The 21,955-nt window shown below is 41.5% G+C and overlaps 1 protein-coding gene across 1 annotated transcript; it reads left to right on the plus strand.

Moving 5' to 3' along the window:
* Nucleotides 1-20,311: 20,311 nt before the first annotated feature.
* LOC119178155 (SAP30-binding protein) lies at nucleotides 20,312-21,481 on the plus strand. Its single transcript, XM_037429330.2, has one exon. It carries the CDS (start codon nucleotides 20,471-20,473, stop codon nucleotides 21,236-21,238), a length of 768 nt encoding a protein of 255 aa, XP_037285227.1. The 5' UTR covers nucleotides 20,312-20,470; the 3' UTR covers nucleotides 21,239-21,481.
* The last annotated feature ends 474 nt before the right edge of the window (nucleotides 21,482-21,955 follow it).

Below are 21,955 nucleotides of genomic sequence, written 5' to 3' on the forward strand. Positions count from 1 at the left end.
ACACAAGCTGAAAGGGTACGTTTATGTGAAGACCTTGGACAGAGCCGCTAGACTCAATGCCACAGGCAGAGGCGCATAATTGCGTACAAAATCTGAAATGAAGGTTCACTGCAATTTTTCTCCCACAGTTTTAGAAGTGTTCCTCTGTACTGCTTCCATTGGGCCTTTTTGGGCAAGAAATTTGACAGCAGAATTACAGCTTGGTGCCCTTATGAGACAATGTGACATGTGTTGCCCCACTTATTCAAAGATGCTTCATGAGTCGATGAGCCACATGCGTCCCACTTTTTTCTCATAAATTGATGGCCATATTTTAGTGAAGATTGTGTCACACTATTTTTAGGCATGAAGTTCGGCAAATTTCTGTTATTATGTGAAAAATATCGATGAATTCACGAACGGTAAGTTAAATTGCATAATAAGCAAAATTGAAAGTGAGAATGCAATATATATACTATATAATTTTAAGCCAGATTAACGATTGTCTGAGCTGCAGCAGGCAACGTGCAGAAATTCTCCAGAACTCGATACTAAGCTTTTGCCACGAAGCAGTGTAATGGCACAGCTGCTGTGATTTTCAAACACCATCTGAAAATACATATACAACTCAAATTACTCAAGGGAAAGGGAGCTTGACTTTATCATACTTCTGCATGTTTCCAAATAAAGATCTATTTACACTTCCTGGCCAGTTAATTGCTGTACCCCTAAACAGACATAAAAGTGAAAACCATGACATTTGGTAGTCTAACAATGGACCTAGGGATTTCAACATCACACCAATGTGATTTGGCATAAGCTGTAAAAGCTTATTCAATCAGTCATACATTGTTACCCTTTTATGCCAGTTTTAACGCGATAGTTTAAAAAATCTCGTGGTCATCATTGATTGTGAGTGATGAACCTTGTGAGCAACCGGAAAAATCAAGAAAGATGCAAAAAAAATAAGTAATAAAAAATTTCCCAGTTTGCGGGAGGATCAAGCCCAGGCCGTTTGCATGGCAAGCAGGCGTTCTACCGCACAGCCACACATCTGCTTAGAAATTAAGGAAAATAACTTCATCTGCTTGAAAATGCAGTGAAAATAATGTTAGGCTTTGCAAACACATGTGTCCTGTATACTGTCTTCACAATTCAATGTAATATCACAGTAATATTTCTTGATACAAGTGTGCATTGTAATCAGGCATCAGAACATGTGATTATCTTAAGGATTTCATAGTTAAAAGGTGGCCAGCCATAACAAAATGCACACATTTTGCTGCACACATTTCCTTCAGACCACATAGTGCATACCAAATTCGACAATATTTCATGCACCAAGTGCTTGAAGTACGCACTAGGGCCAGGGTATCATTATCGTGTTCAATTCTTGAAAGCGAACCTTAAGGGTCGCCCAAGTTTTCTTTTTTAAGTGATGGAAATGAAGCATTATTCTAACCATGGATATTTTTATGCCAGCAATTAGACTAGTAGGTTAGCTCAGCGAGCCATTTTTGCATTTATATCAGGTTTATTTGACTCAAGGAAAGCAATATTATTTTCAAATGGCACTGTATGCCAAAGACCTGACATTGTGTCTATTGTTGGACATTAATCTCCAGGTATCCTCGGCCCTCCCTCTTTCTCTCGTTGAAGGGCCTGTTTTTTGTTTAAGAAAAGGTGGCAACCCTGGTGGCCGCAAAGTGTGAAAACAGTATAAAAATATTGAAGCAGGTTGTGTAGACAACAATCTACAGACAGTGAGTGGCATACAGAATTGACTTGGCTGTCTTTAATGTGTGTGTGTGTGTGGGGGGGGGGGGGGGCATAAAAAAGCTGCTACAGGGCTAAAACAGATGCCGTAAGTGCAGTGGCAACTATGCAAAGGGGCAGCTGGAAAGTCTACTTAAATCTTCCAAACATGAGCGTCTCGAATTCGCTGTAGTTTTATCTCGAACAAATTAGGACTTGAAAATAAAGAAAACCTACTCCTCATATATTTGAAACAGGCACATATTGCAAGAAGGCTGTTGATAAACCAGGAACAAGTTTAGCCATGCCTTCATTGTTGTCAATTGTGAGCACACAATACATACCACAGCGATACTTTTGGGAAGCACACCTTGATGTGACCGAGGTTAGGGGCACAGGCTTTCACCCAGGTGCTGGGGAAGAAGACACCTTTGAGAGGCTTCTTGACGACAGAAACACACGATTTATTTACATATTTACAGGTGTAAAAAACACAAGGCGTCGAGATGCGCTTTTACAGGAGACAGGACTGGCCGTAACGAAGGCCACAGAGAGAGCCCTGAGCGCACACGCGACGCGCTTTTCATATCCTCGGTCCGTGCATGCACCTCTCCTCAAACACGAACTGTCTGTCCCAGACAGTTCGTGTTTGAGGAGAGGTGCATGTTTGAGGAGAGTTCGTGTTTCAGGAGAGTTCGTGTTTCAGGAGAGTTCGTGTTTGAGGAGAGGTGAACACGCATCAGCAACGCTGATGCGTGTTCCCTGCAGCACACCCAGACACATTTTGCGGTTCTGCTGGACGCGTACCACATTTGGCTGGTACGCCAATGAGCGTCTATTGCAGACTTGGTCCTTGCACTGCCAGTCATAACATTTGAATGGATACTGGCAAGCTAACTGGCACCTCCGAACCTGTGCTGCTTTAGAAGACGGGTCCCATCTGCAACGAACCACTTCTTAGCAGCAGAAGAAAAGAAAACAAGAATACTTCTTGTTTTTTGTTTTTTTTTTGCTTACCCGAGGCAACATTTGAACCAGCGAATTGAAAGCTGAGCATAATAACTCTTCAGCTATTTATGCATGGTGACAGAAGAAATCATAGCCTTAAATAGTAAATAGTATAGGGGGTGGGAAAGGCAAGGGAGGATGCAAAGAAGAGAGTGAAAAAGAAGATGGGAGAACCATTAGAAAGAGGAGAAAGAGAAAAAAACAAGGGGAGAAACCAATTGTGTAGAGAGAGCAAAAAATAAAAATATATTAACTAAAAAAAGCAGGGTTGTGCAAATATTCAAATGCTTCGAATATTTGAAGGAACAGTACTGTATTCAAACTCGCTTCGACTCGATTTTAAATTATTAAAAATTTTGAAGTATTTGCAATGAACAAATAGTTAACATTGATCTGCACATAACCTCCTGTGAAGGTGATTTCACTAAAGCATAGAGTGCTATGCTGTGAAAGCACCTATCCAAGAGAATTCGCACTGCCGCAAAACCTCTTCAAAGTTTAAAGGGCACCGCAACTCTTATTGAATATGGTCGTAAAATGCGGCCAATCGGTAGTCAAGACTCCCGAGAACAGGTGAGCCAAATATTGTTGTGCAGCACAAGGCCACAATTTCTCAATAAATGTTCAAATTCACCTGAAAATTGCTTTCCTTTCACTCGACAAATTGCGCTACAAGCTGAAAAATTACCCATTACAGCCATTGTATCAGCGATTGGCTGATTCGAGCATGGCACATTGGACGTTAATGGGGCCAGGCTCATTTGGACTATGATCGAGTCGTGAGTTTGAGTGAGTACAGCAGAGTAATATTACATGAGCTTGAGTCAGAGTGAGTGTGGCTAAGGAAAATTTTAATGAGCTTGAATCCGAGTGAGGAAAATATTTGCAAGTCTGAGGTGGTGAGCCCTAAGCTCAACGTGTATTTCTTGGTTGAGCCTTAGTGAGCACCACATTTTATTTCTGTCCTATGTTCCTATATACCCGCCTATCAGCATAACTATCGACATCACATTTGCTTACATTGCTAATCAAGTCTGTTCAAGCATACATCAACACACAACCGTTCATGCGGTTATTGCACAGAGGTGCAAGTTAGGAGGTGAGGGGGTCGCCAAGACCTCCCTTCACAAACTCGCTCATGGGACATTCATGGCAAAAATTTCTGATGTGAGCTGCATATTTCATAAAAATATTTTTATTGGATTGCGACTAGTAACAGCTGTTCGCTCACTCAGACACAGGTCAAATCGCGAGTCTGAGCGTGCCGAACTAAATGTTGGTAAGTTTGAGCCTGAGTGAGAGTGGTTGACAAACAGTTTAGCGAGTCCCAATTAGTTCTGTTGAGCTAAATTTAAGTGAATTTGAGTCCAAGTGACTTTCCATGGTGAAATGTATTTCTTGAGTGAGTTTAAATAGGTTCCACTTTTTCTACCGGCCTATGGCTGTTGCTCTCAAACATCAACGCTTAATCCTTGGCAGCATTGAAGGAGCTGCAGCCATTCAGCCCTCATGCCTGTGATGCAGGATCGTTTTACTGAGGCAGGGTCTCGTTTCAGGAAAGGATAAGCCAGTTTTCCACACATAAATGTCAAACATTTAAAATTAAAGTAACTTTAAATAAAAGCAAAACAATCACACTGAAACTGCATCCGTTACCAAACTACTAAGACAAGCATAGCTTTGTAATTAAATGAAGTTCTGCTGAACATTTGAAACAAAAACAGTCACTAGTAGTTTTAATGCTGGTGTCATCCACAGTGGCAGATTCATTCTTTGCAGGTGTATTTGTTGGCTGAAGCAGATGAGAAGCCCAATTCACCCATAAGTCATGAGCAGAAGTGCTTCAGTCACAGTGTGAAAACAATCTCCAAATGTGAGCAGAGAGATCAGAACATCTGATAGATAGAGCTGCAAGAGACAGGATGTCCCTTGCAGCTTCTGTTTCTTATTTCTTTGTCTAGTTGTAGTGCTGTTTATAGCAAGTTCACGACGTATTAACAAGCCTGCATTAACACTTTATATAAGACAGATCTACCCATGCATGCACCATGGTGGCTGGTCACTGCACCATCGTGGCTGGTGACCAGAAGCAGGAACCCGCTCGCCAACCTAGACGGCTGAGTCAGCCTCCCAAAGGCAGGTCAGGACCAGGACATGATGGCTGGCAGCAGGTCCTTGTTATGGTCTCGTGAATGGTAACCAACATGAGCACTGCACATCACAATGTCTAAGTATATGCACTGACTTAAATTTGGGTGATGTGTAAAAAGCACTGGCCGCTAACAGCAGCAAAAATATGGTTGTCACTAATATAAACCATGACTATATGCCTGTTGGTCCGCGGGCATAACTGCCTGTACCATGATATGAAGCAGCTTTGTGCAACTCCACATCATGAAACGTTTCTTTATCCGCCACCCGAGAATGCGCTCTGTAGCGGTCAGGCTCCGCCCAGAGACTTAGACAATATGAAACTAATACAGGCCATGCTGAACTGCTGCCTCAAACTGCAGCCAGTCTAATAGAATCAAACTTTGCCATAGCAAACATTTAGACTTTTACGAGAAATGATGCTGTTTTCTAGGGAATGTTCAGAATATGAACTATTTGTTAATGCATTAGAAACATCTTACATTGTATTACAATCACATAAAATTTATTTACAGTTGGAAAAGTAAATTTTCACCAGCTGCCCGCATTAGCTTTCATTTTGCCAAAGTATGTGTTTCCACATAGCACAGCTTAGAAAATGAAGTCAGGCATTCAATCACAAAGGAACAAATTTTCTTCACCTGAAAGGGACGCTAAAGACAAAAAATTTCTCTTGTTCGAATGATGAGTGAAAGTTTAGGCATTGTGGTTCTTCCTCTTGTTTACTTTCTTTCTTTTCTTTCTTTTTCTTTTTTTCTCCCCCTTTTTGTTTTTTTGTTTTCTTTCCTTTTTGAGTTCCCTCTCACTCTCGCAAACATGTTTCAAGGCGAGAGGGATGCGGCAGAAACGAAGTTTGGAAATTCATGTCAGTATAACTCATCCCCTGATGAAGGGAGGACCCCTCCCGAAACTGTTGGGAAATAAATATATTTATCCTTGTTGACAACGCTCCCGTTGTGCCATATCCCATATATATATATATATATATATATATATATATATATATATATCATGACCTTTCACTGTGTTCAAACTTTGCGCACCAGCAGATGGATGTGAAGAATCATTGTGGCTGACAGCGAGTATAAGTGGACATGGCGCAATGCGCAGTGCTTTATAAGCGCTGTGCCATGTCCTATCGTGTAGCTCGACAAAAGAAATACGGAACGTCGCATGTAACAGCAACGCGCGTCCTCGCGTCATGAAAGCATGCATGCAGTTCCAAGTGCATAAATGGAACGAATTAACGCACATGTGAAGAGCAATACGAAAAGCTCTTTCACAGCATGCAGATTATCAACAAAAAGGCGCCATACACAAACAGCCTTCTTGTGATTGGTTAAACCTTAGAAAGGTAATTCATATTTATTTTACCGTTGCTGTTTTACAAATGTGAGTAAAGATATTACAGGCGAAGCATTTCTTCTATCTATCTATCTATCTATCTATCTATCTATCTATCTATCTATCTATCTATCTATCTATCTATCTATCCATCTATCCGTCTATCCGTCTGTCTGTCTGTCTGTCTGTCTGTCTGCCTGTCTGTCTACCCACCCACCCACCCACCCGCCTGCCCGCCTGCCCGCCTGCCTGCCTGCCTGCCTGCCTGCCTGCCTGCCTGCCTGCCTGCCTGCCTACCTGCCTGCCTGCCTGTCTGTCTGTCTGTCTGTCTGGCTGGCTGTCTGGCTGGCTGGCTGGCTGGCTGGCTGCTCACGTCTGGGTGCTCTCGTGATCACCTCCTTAACTTGGCGTGAACCAAAATTAGTATGGGAGAGTTCCATAGTTTGACGAATAGGACGCGCCGGTGAAGACATGAATAAGGTCACAATCCTGTTACGCACGTCGTCAAACGCTTCCTGCTGAACAGTGACACATACCCGCGGGCGGCTATGTGCCCCAAGTAATTGACACTTAATTTTTTGCATCTACCGAGGAATGACGAGAACACACGTGAAAAATTTTGACGCGGGAGCATTGACAAATTATGAACCATTTCCCCGAAGAAAACCCTGCTGGGATGCGAAGCAGCAGTGGTGCTCACGTCGTTGACCCAGTTGAAACGGGCGTCAACGCGGGTGCTGGAAGAACGGCTGGAAGCGAACTCGGTGTATTGTTTACTCGAGTAAACGTTTGTTTGAAACGCAAAGACATGGGAGGCGGGTTGGGTTTAGTGTAAGTTTCATCGCAGATAACGAGCTAAAAAAGTGTTTCCACTCGACGTGCGGTTGAGCGTTGCGGGTGGTGGAGAGGGTGAAGTGGGAGAGATGTGTGTTATGAGCGGGTGGAGGAGCCGGCAACTGCTGCGGGTGAGACGTCAACGCGCATCTGCGACTTGACCTACTTGGCAGTGCTCCAATACCTGCGGCGAGAGAAACGCGCTGCGGTGCGTTCGCACGGACGTACGTACGGCGTTAAACGCGTGAGTCAGAGATGCTTCGCATCTAAAAAGCCTTACATCGGCAGTGCTGACCCGACGAATGCAAAGAATAAATGTCGCGGTCCTATCAGGAATCGAACCCAAGCATTCTGCACGGCACTCAAGCATATTCTACAACAAAGCCACGCCAGATCTCGGACCTACTTTTCAAATAGCTTAATACCTAAACATGATCATGAAACGTTAACAGTGGTTGCAGTGGTGGCAATCCAGCTTTATAAACATTACATATGTACTCCTACGATGCAGCTGTGATATCGGGTTGACGTCAATTGTTGCTAGGTGCCATGCACTGAAGTTGATTTATGCAGCAGCGTCCAGGGCTACCATCCTCACTAGCACCAGCACTTCATACCAGCTTATTGATTCTGGTGTTCCTAATGCTCAAGTTCATGTTTGCATCATTGCACAAGTGCAAACAACTGGTTATATAAACACTTGGAATTCTTCAATGTATGCCTGTGTGTGGAACATTTGGACGTATATTTGGCATAATTTCATGACGTGCGCTATAAAAAAATCACAACATGGTCACGCTAAGCATGCCTCCGCATGCTTCGCATAATTTCGATTCCGGAGCTACGTGGAATATGCTGAATTTTTCAGAAATATCCTTGGGCAATACGTACTTTCGGCATGAATCTTGACATAAGTATGTGTCAGTTTTTTACAAGAAAATGTAACTCTTAGAAATGCTGATTACCATATTTTTAATTGTATAGTCAGTATACTCAACATTTTAAGCAGTACTCTCTTTTATATTCATACAAAACACAGCTGTAGTGTATGGCTCATAGTTGAGGAAAATGCTGGGAAAGCACAACTTTCACTTTTGCAGTCAAGACAACATAACTTAAGGGCCCACTGAACGTTTGTGTTATGCATGGTGTACTACTAAGTTATTATCGTTACTTCGTGCGATCAGGCTGACATTATGATCTGTGCATGATACAGCTCCTCAGCTGCACAATAGTGATTTTCATTGCAAAGCTGTTTTCTGGCACGACAGGCATGAGAATTTTGGGAGAGGATGTGACAACGAGCATGTACGCTAAATCTGAGTGCGCCGTCAATTCAGTCGGTCAGTGTATAGGAGCGAAAATTTAGCCAGGTAACGGTAAAAAAGTGATGCATAGGGAAAAAACGAGGAGCCCTCAAAAATGAAGGCGAGAGAAGTTCAGTGTGCGTGTGCCTCCTTTTTTCTCTCTTTTCTATTCTCTTTCTCTTTGAGAGCTCGCCTTTTTTTTCTTGCTCTGTTCCCTGTTTTATCTTTCCTCTTTGTTTTCTTTTTTGCCTTTGGATGCATCACTTTCTACATTCTTTCCTTTCCAGGTGAAAATACTCCACGGTTTCAGTTCACTTTAACTGAAACCATGGCTGTATACAGCTGGGACTAAGTACAAGCCAACACATTAGCAACATGTTCCAGTTAGTCCCAGCATGAACCACTCGAGACTGAAAATGAAACCAGCTGGCCTGGAAATGGAATCAGCTGGAATCATTTGTTATAATGAAACCAGTTGGTGTGAATTATTATTATTATTATTATTATTATTATTATTATTATTATTATTATTATTATTATTATTATTATTAATATTATTATTATTATTATTATTATTATTATTATTATTATTATTATTATTATTATTATTATTATTATTATTATTATTATTATTATTATTATTATTATTATTATTATTATCTTCCTTATGGCCATTCTCTTCATCCCAGAATAGCTGTAGTGCAAGGCAAATAAGTGATAAGGGCTCATTGCCTTCATCATGGTTTTTTTTTGTACATCTAATGCTGACAACATTTACAGTTCATTGTATGCCAGTACAAGTTTAATTTCAAAAAGGCACAGGGTATTTCAAGCAGTGCAAACAACTAAAAAACAGTTTGTGTAAAGCACAAGGCATATGCACAACCAAACATTGCTGTGTGCTACATCGAAGTTTAAAGGGGCTGGCACTCCCTTAGCTCCTATTGCCTAGCACCTCTCTGCCAGAAGAGGACATGGCACTGCAATTTATAAAAAGGCATAAAGCTACTCTGAAAAGGTCTAACTGCTTTGCCTCATACTGCCATCACCTGATCTTTTGGAGATAAGGTAAGGTTGCATGAAAAACAGGTAGCCGTGCATCAGTCATTCCCTAATACGTACCTCCTTCAAAAATCCAAAACATCCCCGGGATGACCTGAAATGACGAAAATATTCTTGTCCTGTAGGGTGTGCCACAAGACTGGCTGATATATCTGAGTCCATTAAATGCAGTTAAAATATGTAGGTCTTTGTAAGGACATTATAAATACTGCCTTGAACAGTGTAACAGTGAAATACAGATTTAATGAGTAAACTGCAAATCAAGTGCAATGTTATCAGTGCAATAATAATAATAATAATAATAATAATAATAATAATAATAATAATAATAATAATAATAATAATAATAATAATAATAATAATAATGAACATATTACTAACATGATTATAATAGTATTGTGGGGTTTCCACATACAAAGTAACTAATTGCAAGGATTAAAAGGGGGTGCACAGGAAGGCAGTGAGGTATATTTATAACAAATTCAATCTAACGAATTCTCCTACTGAGTTGCAAACGAAAGCTGGTCTATTAACACTACAAGGTAGAGCAAAAATAGCAAAACTAAAGATTTTGTTTCAATTAATTCATAGTGACATAAACATCGACACGTCAAAAGTAATTTTTTTCTGTCATTTTAAGTTAACACCTTACAGGCACTCACAAACACATAATAAATACACTTTTAAATCAAGTTGCTATAAATATTCATACTTCCCCCAAACCATAAAAGAATGTAAACCAAATAAGTCCTTTTGGTACTGATGCCTCATCTTTCACTGTGTCCTTAGAAATGGTACAAGCATCACGCATAACCGAGAGGAGAGAAAACAAAGAAAGGAAGGCAGTATTTGCCGAACAGTATATTAGACAGCGCTTTCTTAAGAATTACATAGAAACTGCAGTTGGGTAAAGATAACTAGATGGCGCTGTACCCCTACTCCCAGATTGGCTGCATGGGGGGCTGTGCCTGGATATGCATAGAACGAGCGGATCACTCAGTGTCCTTTATAGTCACAATACGTAGAAGATCGTTGGTGGGGCATGAACGAAACAGAGTGGTGGGAACGTTAAAGACGCTTGCGCTCGGCTCCTTTGCCACGCGTCTCATCGGTGTTACCCATGCGTCATCTGCATTCTCAAACGCGATCGAACGCATACACGCATGCATGGACGGACGCTTCACCCCACTCATCATCAATCACTCCATGAATATGCTGTAATCTTTTTTTAATTATCTTTTTTTCTTCTGGAATTTAAAAATTTATTATTATTTTTCCTCATTTTAACTTGCACATATGTTGTATTACCACTACTATTATTATATTCTAACAAAGCTTATTCAGCAGCTAAGTACCTCTATATCACCCTACATTTCATACAATACTACGCAGTATAGATTTAAAACTACGCTTCAAAGTTAGACTCCACTTATTTACTCATAAATTGTGCCATTCTCTTGATGGAGTGATTCATAGACTGAATTATTTTAGAATTTTCTAACACATTTGACAAGGTCAGTCATAAACATTTACTTTAAAATTAAGTCATCTGGACCTTGGCACTACCGAACAAAGTTTAGTACTTTGAATGCTTCGCATGAAATTGAACTCACTTTGTGCTCAGCTAAGCCCAGCTTATTTCTCATTTTAACTGCCAATGCCCCTTCCTTGCTATCATCTAAATTTCGTCATGATTTGCTGATAATAGTGTTATTTGTGAAATTACTAACAGAAACTATTTGTACCACATGTTATAGATATATTGCTAAAAAAATAGGCTGGAATTAATCTGAAACTCCAGCACTAACTATAAAGTTAGTGTGGGATAAATACCATATTCTTTCGTCACGATCGTAAAAATTCACGTGGCGGAGGCATACTCATCGCCACTAAAAAAGAACTATCATGCTCTCTAATCAACACATCTTCACAACTAGAATCATTATGGGTAATATGCCGGGCCCCTCCCGAAGCAATAGTACTTGGCGTATGCTATAGGCCCCCTCGAACTGACTCAGACTTCCCCCGCAAACTTAATGAAATCTTATCCCAGCTAACTAATAAACACCCTAACGCACGTGTTCTGCTTTATGCGGATTTTAACTTTCCCTCCATTAATTGGCTCAATCAGGTTTCACCAACCTCGGGAAATACTGAAGCAAGAGAATTCGTCGATGTTTGCCTCAACTTTAACCTCATCCAACAGGTAACCGAACTAATGCATGTCACTAGTGAATCCTCAAACATTTTAGACCTGGTATTAACAAATAGCCCCGAAAGCTTAAAATCTATTGCATACTTACGTGAAATCAGCGATCACAAAGTCATCCATACCATATTTAACTTCACCCCAAAAATACGCCCCATTTTCCGCAAAACGATTCACTTGTATGATAAGGGTAATTATGAATTAATTAATCGTGAATTACGAGATTTCCTACCATACTTCGAACTCAATCTCGGTTCCTGTTCTCTCAATGACAGCTGGCTAATGCTTAAGGACAAGATAACTGACTTGACCAATAAATTCATCCCCACAGTGAGCTTTACTGCCAATAAAAATAAACCATGGTTTTCCACAAGTTTGAAAACATTTGAAAATAAAAAAAGTGCCTCTTCCGAGCTGGGAAGTTTAATGGTAATGCGTGCGCATGGGGCAAGTACTATGCTGCGGAAGATGCTTATTATGCTGAAATTAGAAAAGCGAAACAGACATTCTATCACAATGATTTAACTAAAATTCTGAAATCTAACCCTAGAAAATTCTCGTGAATCATAAACCTGCAACTAACACGAGACATCACGCTTACAAACGATAAAAATGAAGACCTAAGCGACACTGTTTGTGCCAATATCTTTAACACCGCGTTCTCATCAGTGTTCACTAAAGAAGCCAACGTACTGTTTCTTACGCCACCTACTACGACATTACCAGCGATGGACCCGGTTGTGTTATCCGTTAGTGGCATTTCATCACTCATTGACAAATTAAAACTTTCATCATCAGCTGGCGTAGACAATATTAACTCTAAATTGTTAAAAAATACTAAGGAAATTATTGCAGTGTACTTTTCGATGATGTTCTCATTGTCACTCGAAACACGAATTTTACCAGACGACTGGAAGGAGGGAAAGGTCATTCCAGTCCACAATTAAGGTAACAGACAGTCCCCCCTAAATTATTGACCCATCTCTTTAACAAGCGTCCCCTGCAAAATCATGGAACATATCATATATTCACACATCATGAACTTTCTTGACACCAACAATTTTTTTCATTTTTCCCAGCACGGATTTCGTAAATCATTATCCAGTGAATCCCAACTTGCTATATTTATTCATGATATACACTCTTCTCTCGACCATCACTTTCAGACCGATTCAATCTTTCTCGACTTCGCAAAAGCCTTTGATAAGGTACCGCACAAACGCCTACTGTTAAAACTTTCCCAGCTGAGCCTGCACCCCAAGATTCTTGCATGGACCACACAATTTCTTACTAACCGCTCTCAGTTCATCTCCATTAAAAATACCCGTTCTAACTCCCTCCCAGTAACATCCGGCGTCCCCCAAGGATTTGTACTCGCACCCCTCTTGTTCCTAATATATATTAATGATCTTCCTGTTCATGTATCTTCCCATATCCGTTTATTTGCCAATGACTGTGTCATCTATCGCACAGTTACTAACATTTCTGATCAAACTACACTCCAACAGGATCTGGATCTCGTGCAACAGTGGTGTGATCTTTAGTTAATGAAGCTTAAGCCTACTAAATGCAAACTCGCCTCATTTTAACGCCAGCGTGATCCTTTATCATTCTCATACCTAATCTCTAATTCCGCTATCGAACAAGTTCAGTCATAAATACCTAGGCGTCACCTTAACATCTGACCTTTCCTGGAACACTCACATAAACAACATCATATCACCCGCGAACAGACCCCTCGGTTTCCTAAAGCGTAATTTGCGTCACGCACCACTAAACATAAAACTTCTGGCTTACAAATCGCTCATCAGACCTAAACTAGAATATGCAGCGCCCATCTGGAGCCCGCACCAGATATACCTAATAAACGAAATAGAATCTGTACAAAATCGTGCCACTAGGTTCATTCACTCTTCATATTCATACGCAATAAGCATATCATCCCTAAAACATGACATTGATATTGATAATCTTTCTGTGCATCACCGCATCGCCAGCCTCTGTTTGTTTCACAAGTTCTTTCACAGTTCCCTCAATCAAGCACCTTACATTATCCCACCAACGCGCATATCTCACCGCACAACCCATTCTTATTCAATCGCATGCGCACGTGCTCGCACTACTACTTTTGCTGCCTCATTTTTTCTTCGCACAGCAGTGGACTGGAATGGCCTTCCCCGTGACATTGCAGCCATCACGTGTTCATCAACGTTTGCGCAAAACATAAATACATATTGCTTGTCAGAAGATTACTCTCTGTAACCTCCATTTGTTAACCTACCCCTTATGTAATACCCCCTCACCGGGGTCTTTAAGATAGTAAAGTGAAGTGAAGTGAAAGTTAGCAATGCTAACCACATGCTTGGCTTGTGCCAGAAATGTCGCACCACTCCTTCCTTTCTTAATGTTAACGTACAATCAAACCAAAACATGTGCACGCATGTGCCTTTAACACATTTTGTAAACAGATTTGTCCAATGCCTATGAACAAGCCTTACCAATGCCTTTTGGCCTGTTTGACACTTCAGGGCCTTTGATGCACTGTAAGGGCACAAGAAAACTTGTGGGTCTTAAAAGTGACTTGTTTCAAGACTTTTCAATATGATGGTTGATTGAAAGTGATAAAATACTGAAGTTGATAAATGAGTTAGTTGTGGTGTCTTGTATAATAATATGCATACTCTGTGAAAAAGAAGCAAGCATGCAAATTACTAAATTCATAATGAAAACATAATGACATCAGTGCAAGATTGGTTGTTGTGGTAACTCACCTGCAGTTTGATCGTAATTATGGAATATGAATGTTTAACTATCTTGAGTTTTAATGAACTGGCATTTAGTTTGTGAATAACAGTATGCTAAAGAGCATGTACATATTCTTGTTTGGTTGTACAACAACAGCGTTAGGAAATATTTTTAAATAGGAGTGGTAAAAAATTTGTGGCACAAGCCAAGAACATTATTAGCATTGCTCATTTTGTAGCCAGCCTGGACATTCGAGAATAATTTAACAGACATCTGCCCAGCCAAGTATTTAAAATTACCAAGGATGTTTCAAGGGATGACTACATAATAATTGCACCTGCATGCATGAGCTCGTGTCTCTCAAGTTTCATGCATGTGCTTCGTCATGGCAGAGCATGGTGCAAATACACCCAATGGTTGTCGGCCACTGTTTGGTACACAAGTTGTGCAGCAAAACGAATTTGAAATAAAATTTAACACAAAATGTTTCATTGCTATTTCCCAGTTGATGTATTATTTCCATTGCAATATAAAAACAAGTACATCAAATACTGGCTGTATCTCCCTTTGCAGCTATGATAAGGACTCCTAGAAATCTTAAAAGTAGGTATCGAGTATCTGGCGAAAACATCAAGCCCTTAAAATCTACAGAAGTGTTTAGAAAGGGTAAGTGACAATTGTATAGGTAGCAAAATTACTTTCCTAGAGCGAAGCAGCCAGCTGCACTACTTAAGCTGTCATGTTTAATGCGTATAACCTGCCAGGGATGAAACTTATGATACTTTTACACATTTTCTCTTTATTTCAGTGCACTTAACATTTTAAATTTTATTAAACTAGTAAAAAATGTTTAGTTCTACAAATAATGGCGACTGAATCAAATAGAACTGTATTCAACTTGGTATGTGAAATCGTAGAATATTTTGCACACTCTTCGAATTTGGCAGTTGCAGAATTTCCCTGGGACGCATACTTCTCTATATGGGCTTTACATGTTTTCTAGAGAAAGCTTCTGGGCCATCATCGTGAAATAATTTTTTTAATTAAGCCATCATAGCAAGTGTGGTACTTCATTTGTTTTTTGCAAAGCAGTTGTAGGGTTCACATATCTCTATTTTCAAGAAATATGAAGTGAATGAATGAAAGTATAGTTAGGCAGCTAACTGAATGATATAATGACCCGTATGGACTATGACCACTGGAAGGGTGGAGCGTGTGTTGTTACACGTGAACTTACAGGCTGTTAAGGGTAGATAGACAAATATGGCTGATTGTGTGTAAGTATTAGGGCATGTCAGTTCAGATTAAATACCAGACAAAGATTACAGGCAGCAGTCCTGATAGATGTGAACTGTTGGAAGCAGTTCAAGCTGGAAAAGAAGTGGTGTATTTAATTGTGACACATTTGTTGAAACATTGAAAACCAGGAAAATTTCTCGAGCAGGCAATCTTAAGTGATGTTTTTGATGACTGTGACATTGCACACTGTCACTCTTCACATGTGTGTGTTTCCTTATATATTTTCTACCAAAGCCACAAACAAAGATAGATGGCAGTTAACTCGCGTCCTGTTCCCTGTCTTATGCAAGTGTCATTCTGCACTTTATTACCTTAGAAGTACTTGCTGCTAGGCAGGTTGGTATAACATTATTAGGGAAAATTCTAGACGATGCGAATGTGTGGTGCAGTGTAAATATTTTCTGTAGTTCAGCTGCGACCGATGCTCTTTTTCTGTGCTTTTTCATTTTTCCAGTGGTGCTTAGGCATCTATAATTTTCCCCCTTAGCTTAATTACCTCCCTGAAGCTATGCATCATCTTGCCCATTAACAACCATTGTTAAACTATTGTATGTGGCATTGCTGATGCAAAATGACCTTAGAGTATATGCTAAAGCTCCTGCAGGATCACCGGCTGAATGTGACAATCAATTCACCATTTATAGGACCCGAAGTATTGACATTTTCAATATATCTGTTCGCACAGTGCTTTATTGGAGTCATGCAAGCTTAAAATATGGTGCTCCCACAGAGAAATTTTTCTTCCTGTGCTGTGACCAACGGGAAAACTATGTAGACAATAATGAAGAGAGATCACAACTAGGCTTAGCTGTGTGATGTCTGCCTCAATAAAAATGTAATAAATTAATGCAAGTGTGCTTATATCACCATGGTGTTGCCAGTTTATTACTACATTTGATATGAATCTCTGCTCGCTCCACCATGGTGTTCCTAAGGGTGTACACAGTCTTACCTCTGAGACAGCATTGCCAGAACTAATTTCACTGTCACAATCTTGAACAGGTGTGCAACAAGCATTCGCCAGTGCAGAGAACACAAGAAAAGTGGTCACTGCTTGCATGTTCAAGGTCGTATGCACGCACACCGGACTATGATTTTGCAGTGTCTTACATTTTGAGTGGAGTATACATCGTGATGGCGGGAGCCATCTCTGTGGTCACCAGCTAGACTGTCACAATGTGCATATTGTTGCTTCAGACAACTGTTTAGGACAAAAAAAGGGCACCGTAGAAAAAAATATTTTTAGGCTAATGTAAGGGCTTGTGGTGAGGAGACTCTCAAAAGGTATATGGTGTGTCATCTTGCAATAGAGAAGCAACATTTATACCTAGTTTATGTTAGTAGGAGTGTGCTAAACATTGGCCATACAAGCTTGTGGCTAGAGAAGGATGATGTCCAGAAGATGCCCTCCTGAAATGTTAATCTGCACCGCGCTCCCTTGCCCTTCTTGGTGCACTGGAATTTTTGCCCTATAGGTAATAATTCCTTTAGTGGGTACTATTGAAGGGCTTCTGAATAAGCTCACTCTTACCACCTGCTTTACCCAAGGGCAAATCCTACTGTTGGAACTTGTTTGCTTGGCAGAAATTTTTAACAGGAAAAGAAGCTTCACTCGTTACACAAATAAAGCTACAGCATTGCAAGATAACTATGATGTTATATACACAGACCTCCCACATACAACTAACTGAAATCTCACCGCTTACCTCTATGGTGAGCCTGATTATGCCTTAAGACAGCATGTAAGTTTCTTGATCTTATACTTTTTAATCAGTACATAAACCTTGAAAAAACAAGATCATCACGTGCAGTCCGTAAAACCAGTGCTTATGAACTGCAATGATGCCATCGAAAGCATCAGCGAAAGTAAATGCACCCTGCTGGAAAGCAAATGCTGCATGAAGCCTGTAAATGTACTGTTAACAAAGTCTTCTCGACAACTTCATTATGTCTATTTCTGCAATTTGCATAATCCTGTTTCATACATACCTTGCTGTTCACCCTATAATTATTGACCTCTGAGTGTTACTCAAGTGACCATGCTCATTTAACATACCTGCAAGCCTCAGTGCTAACCTAATGAAATTGGAGACATTAATAAAGTAATGCTCTCTAATGCTCACCCCTTCAGAAAAAGTTTTTAGCATCCCCTGAAAACCTATTCTTTAAAAATTTGATCATCAGAGATGCGATGTATCTCCACACCTGATGACAGACATTTGTCCAATTACAGCCACATTATAACAACAAGCAGCCTTTGTAAGATGCCTGAACACGTACCATCATCTCAGGTCAACATGTTTCCTGAAACCAGCTTGCTCTTAGTTATGCAACAGAATGGTTTTCATAAATCATTTTCTTGCTAAGCTCAACTTGCCCCATGACAAACTGTGTGTTTAATTTTAGACCATTCTTGGGGAGCTATTTTTCTTAATAACTAAAGAAAGCCCGATAAAGTGAAGCATGAGCTTTTAAAAGGAAATTTGCAAAACATGCACAATCATCTCCAATAACTAGCCTGAGTATATATTTCGCTAATAATGATCATTTTCATTTTAGAGCACATATCTGATGGCACAAAATCTGGAGTACCAAGGAGTCTGTCACAGGTATCTTTCACTTCTTTATTAGGGGTCATGCAACAATTTTAAATTATTCATACGATATTCTAGAAGTTTACTGCAGTGTGAATCACTTGCCACAATTTAAAAAAAAATAATTATGGGGGGAACATATGGACTCTTTACAAAGGTTGAAGTTGGTGCTGATGCCGTCTGTCGCATGACCAGTAATGAGACAAAGCACGGCGCATCGCATTAGGCCTAATAGCAGTGCTATGCTTCCATTTCACACACACACACACGCGCATAATGTATGCTTTACTGCTATACACTGCAAGCACTTCACCCCATGACGCTGCTGTATTGCGGCAATGTTAACTTTTAAAAAGACCTTTACGGGTTAGCAATTGAAGCTCGACCATGCTCCCAGCAATGAAATTTCTATTTTATTACATTTTTTTTTTCATTTTTATACACTTGCCTAAACTAGTGTTACCAGCCGTCCCGAATTTCGCTGGACTGTCCAAGACTTTGCCCGCGCTGTCCCAGTCGGGACAAATGTCCCCGATTTTTTCCGGACTGTTCAGTAAATGAAAAAAAAAAAAAAGAAACGTTTTGCGTTATAAAAGGCATGCCAAGTAACGAGCGTCCGTCTGATCACATAGACAAAGAAATGTTGCTGTGGTTAGCTGCAAGGAACTTTAAACACTTCAGCTGAACTTTAGCGTCAACTTTTACTAGAGCATTCTAGAGCGAGAGGAAGTGTCACGAAGAGCACATAGCAAAATTTAGTGCCACATCAAGAGACCAACGCAATGAAGAGAAGAAATAACGGATTTGTTTGGAAGGCACCGCAACAAAGAAAACTAATTTCCTCACCCACACACAACTACCTTCACTGTTGGTTACCCCAATCTAAACACACACTGCTAAGCAAACAAATTGCCATCATCTGCGACTGCTTAATAAAGCCACTCGGACAAGAACGTTCTCTAATTCCAACTTGTGCATTCCGTATCTATCTCGCGCTCTTACGCAAGAACAAGCTTCAATGAAAGCGTTGGCACAGTATATACTTCCTCCCAAGTGACACCAGCTGTTAATCGGTCCTCAAGCAACACGCATGCACCTACCATACATCCGCGTAGTACATGCATCAAACCAACATTCACAAATCGCGTTCCAAAGGCCTTTATTTTATGCTCGTTGTCATTGCTTGTAGATTTGGTGGCAAACACTTCGGGCTGGTAGGTGTTAATTCTGTGCTTCGGGCGAATGACGTTAACTACTCGATAAGCGCGGCGACATCACAGGAATTAAGAAAAGCGGCAGCGACTTGCGTATGAATCACTTTCTAACAACAGAAAGTGACCACGACCTCACGGGCAGAGGCGCTTCTCGCCATTTCAAACAGATTACAGTCCAATCGAACACCAACATCGGAGAAAAAAAACATCACGACTAGAATACGATGAACCCACCACAGACTGTGTATCACAAGCTAGTGAGGAACTCTACCTGAACCACAGAATAAAGAACGCCCAAATCGCCTGAAAAATGTTTTCCAACACACCGATTCTAACGCCATCTATTTGTACACTTTAAGCCAAGTCAAGCCGGTTTTAAGCGGCTATTGGGTGAACCGAACCTTTTTGCCTCGAAAAGGTTCGTGCCACCGGGGGAACCGAAACACTTCCAAACTGTTTACACTCTTAGATTTCCCGTACCTACCGAATGAGCGTGAAACGCCGGTCATATATGACGACGCTGCCTACGTAGAAATAATAGTTTTTGTACTCAGCCTATGAGATTGGCAATTTTGATGTTTGTTATTAATTTCAGAGGATGCCTTGTAATAAAAAAGTTGTTTGCTTAATGACAGTGTCACTTACGTAGGGTTATATTATAACTAAGTTTACGTCTTTTTAAAACTTTTTACGTTATTTTTGTTGCATATAAGCTCTAAAAACGTAAAAACTTGTTTGAAGACACCACTACTTGAGTGGCGCCACCACCGTAGTTCCAACGACCGCCGCTTTCCTTTCCTTCACGGAGGAAGTGCCTTTCCTTCCTCCGTGGGTCACAGGCATCTTTGTGGAGGAGGCGTTAGCTAAACGACTTCAAAATGGCCGCCTAGTTCATGTTCGCGTGTGCACTTGTGTTGTGAAGGAGACACTGGTGTTAAGTGGCTGTGGTCTGGGAATTCGTCACTGTGTATGGTGTGTGCGACTGTGACCACAATGAACAGCGACTCTTCTGTTTCGAAGGCGTTGGCGTCGCTGACCGAGACGTACACCGATTCTGAAGGCGAGCTCGACTCGGAGCCGGAGACCACCACCGAGCACAAAAGCGTTGAGAGCACGCCGAATTCGCAGAGTGGAGTGCCGCTCGTCTCGTACCAGGACGAGGACGAGGCGGCGGGCGAGGAGGAGCCCGGCCAGGTCCTGTACGTGCGTCCCGAGTCGCCGGTCTCCTTCCACCGCTGCCTTCAAAGCCTGGGTCCGAACGGCGTGTTCCTGCCGCCCGAGCCACCGGGACACTGCGCGCCGGCTCTGCAGGAAAAGATCGCGCGCCTCTACGAGCGCAAGGTGCGCGACGGGCGCGACATGAATGCGTCGATCCAGATGCGCAAGGACTTCCGCAACCCTAGCATCTACGAGAAGCTGATCGCCTACTGCGGCATTGACGAGCTGGGCACAAACTACCCGCCGGAGACGTACGACCCGCACAGCTGGGGCCCGGACTCGTACTACGAGGAGCTGTCGCGGCGCCAGAAGGAGGAGATGGACAAGCGCGAGCGCGAGAAGAAAACTAAGGTCGAGTTTCTCACCGGCACGGCCAAGAAGGCCGAGCCGCGCAAGAGTAAGTGGGACGTCGGGGGCACGCAGCCCGTGCTCGGCGTCGCACGGCCGCTGGTCCTGGCCACTAGGCCCACCGTCATCTCCGCCTTCGGCACACTGCCCAAGAAGGCTCCCAAGCCGTGACTAACCTTTCTAGCCGTGTGGAAGGGGCCGTCGTTCGTGCAACATTCCGTGAGAAGATGTTGCCGTTTATTATTGTGCTACATCTGTGGATAAACACCACAGTGCCCTTCGTGGACAGGCGTAATGGAGAAGTTAAGACAGTGCATGTGTGTTTTTCATATATGTTAAATTTTATTGACAGACATGAACAGCATTACATAATGGTTTGTAAGCAAGCAGTAAAACCAATTGTTAATCCATGAATGTAAGAGTTGTGTTCTCGAGGGGTTGGAGGAAGACCGAGAGACATCACTTTTCAAACGAGGGAACGATCAATACATTTATTATTCTGCCATGTTTTTCTTCCCTCCCCATCGAACCCCTGTAGCCGTCCTAGCCTTCCTAGTGGCAGAATCCCAACTAAAGTTTCTAAAACTGAAGTAGCGCCAACCACGTCCTTTCGCCTCTGCCTCTCTCAGCAGCAGCAGCGCCCCTTGAGTGCCCAGCAGGAAACTGCGGCATACCCTTTCTTATTGCACAGGGGAGGGTAAGCCAATGTCATCGTTGAAGCAAAAGAGAACATGTGACTGAGGACAGACAAGATAGTGCTTGCACTACCAAGGCTACCAAGCTCCATGGAGTTTGCCTAAGTTAACTAGAGGGGACCCTGGCGCTGTGTTTGTTTAGCAACCGTGTGTTGTACACGGATTTGCTTAGTCTTCTTACTTGCGGGTGGTG

This window comes from Rhipicephalus microplus, chromosome 1 (genome assembly GCF_043290135.1).
Source record: "Rhipicephalus microplus isolate Deutch F79 chromosome 1, USDA_Rmic, whole genome shotgun sequence".
Lineage (NCBI taxonomy): Eukaryota > Metazoa > Arthropoda > Arachnida > Ixodida > Ixodidae > Rhipicephalus > Rhipicephalus microplus.

Excerpts from the sequence above, each read along its gene's own strand:
- LOC119178155 (XM_037429330.2), top strand. The coding sequence starts at position 20,471 with ATGGTGTGTGCGACTGTGACCACAATGAACAGCGACTCTTCTGTTTCG.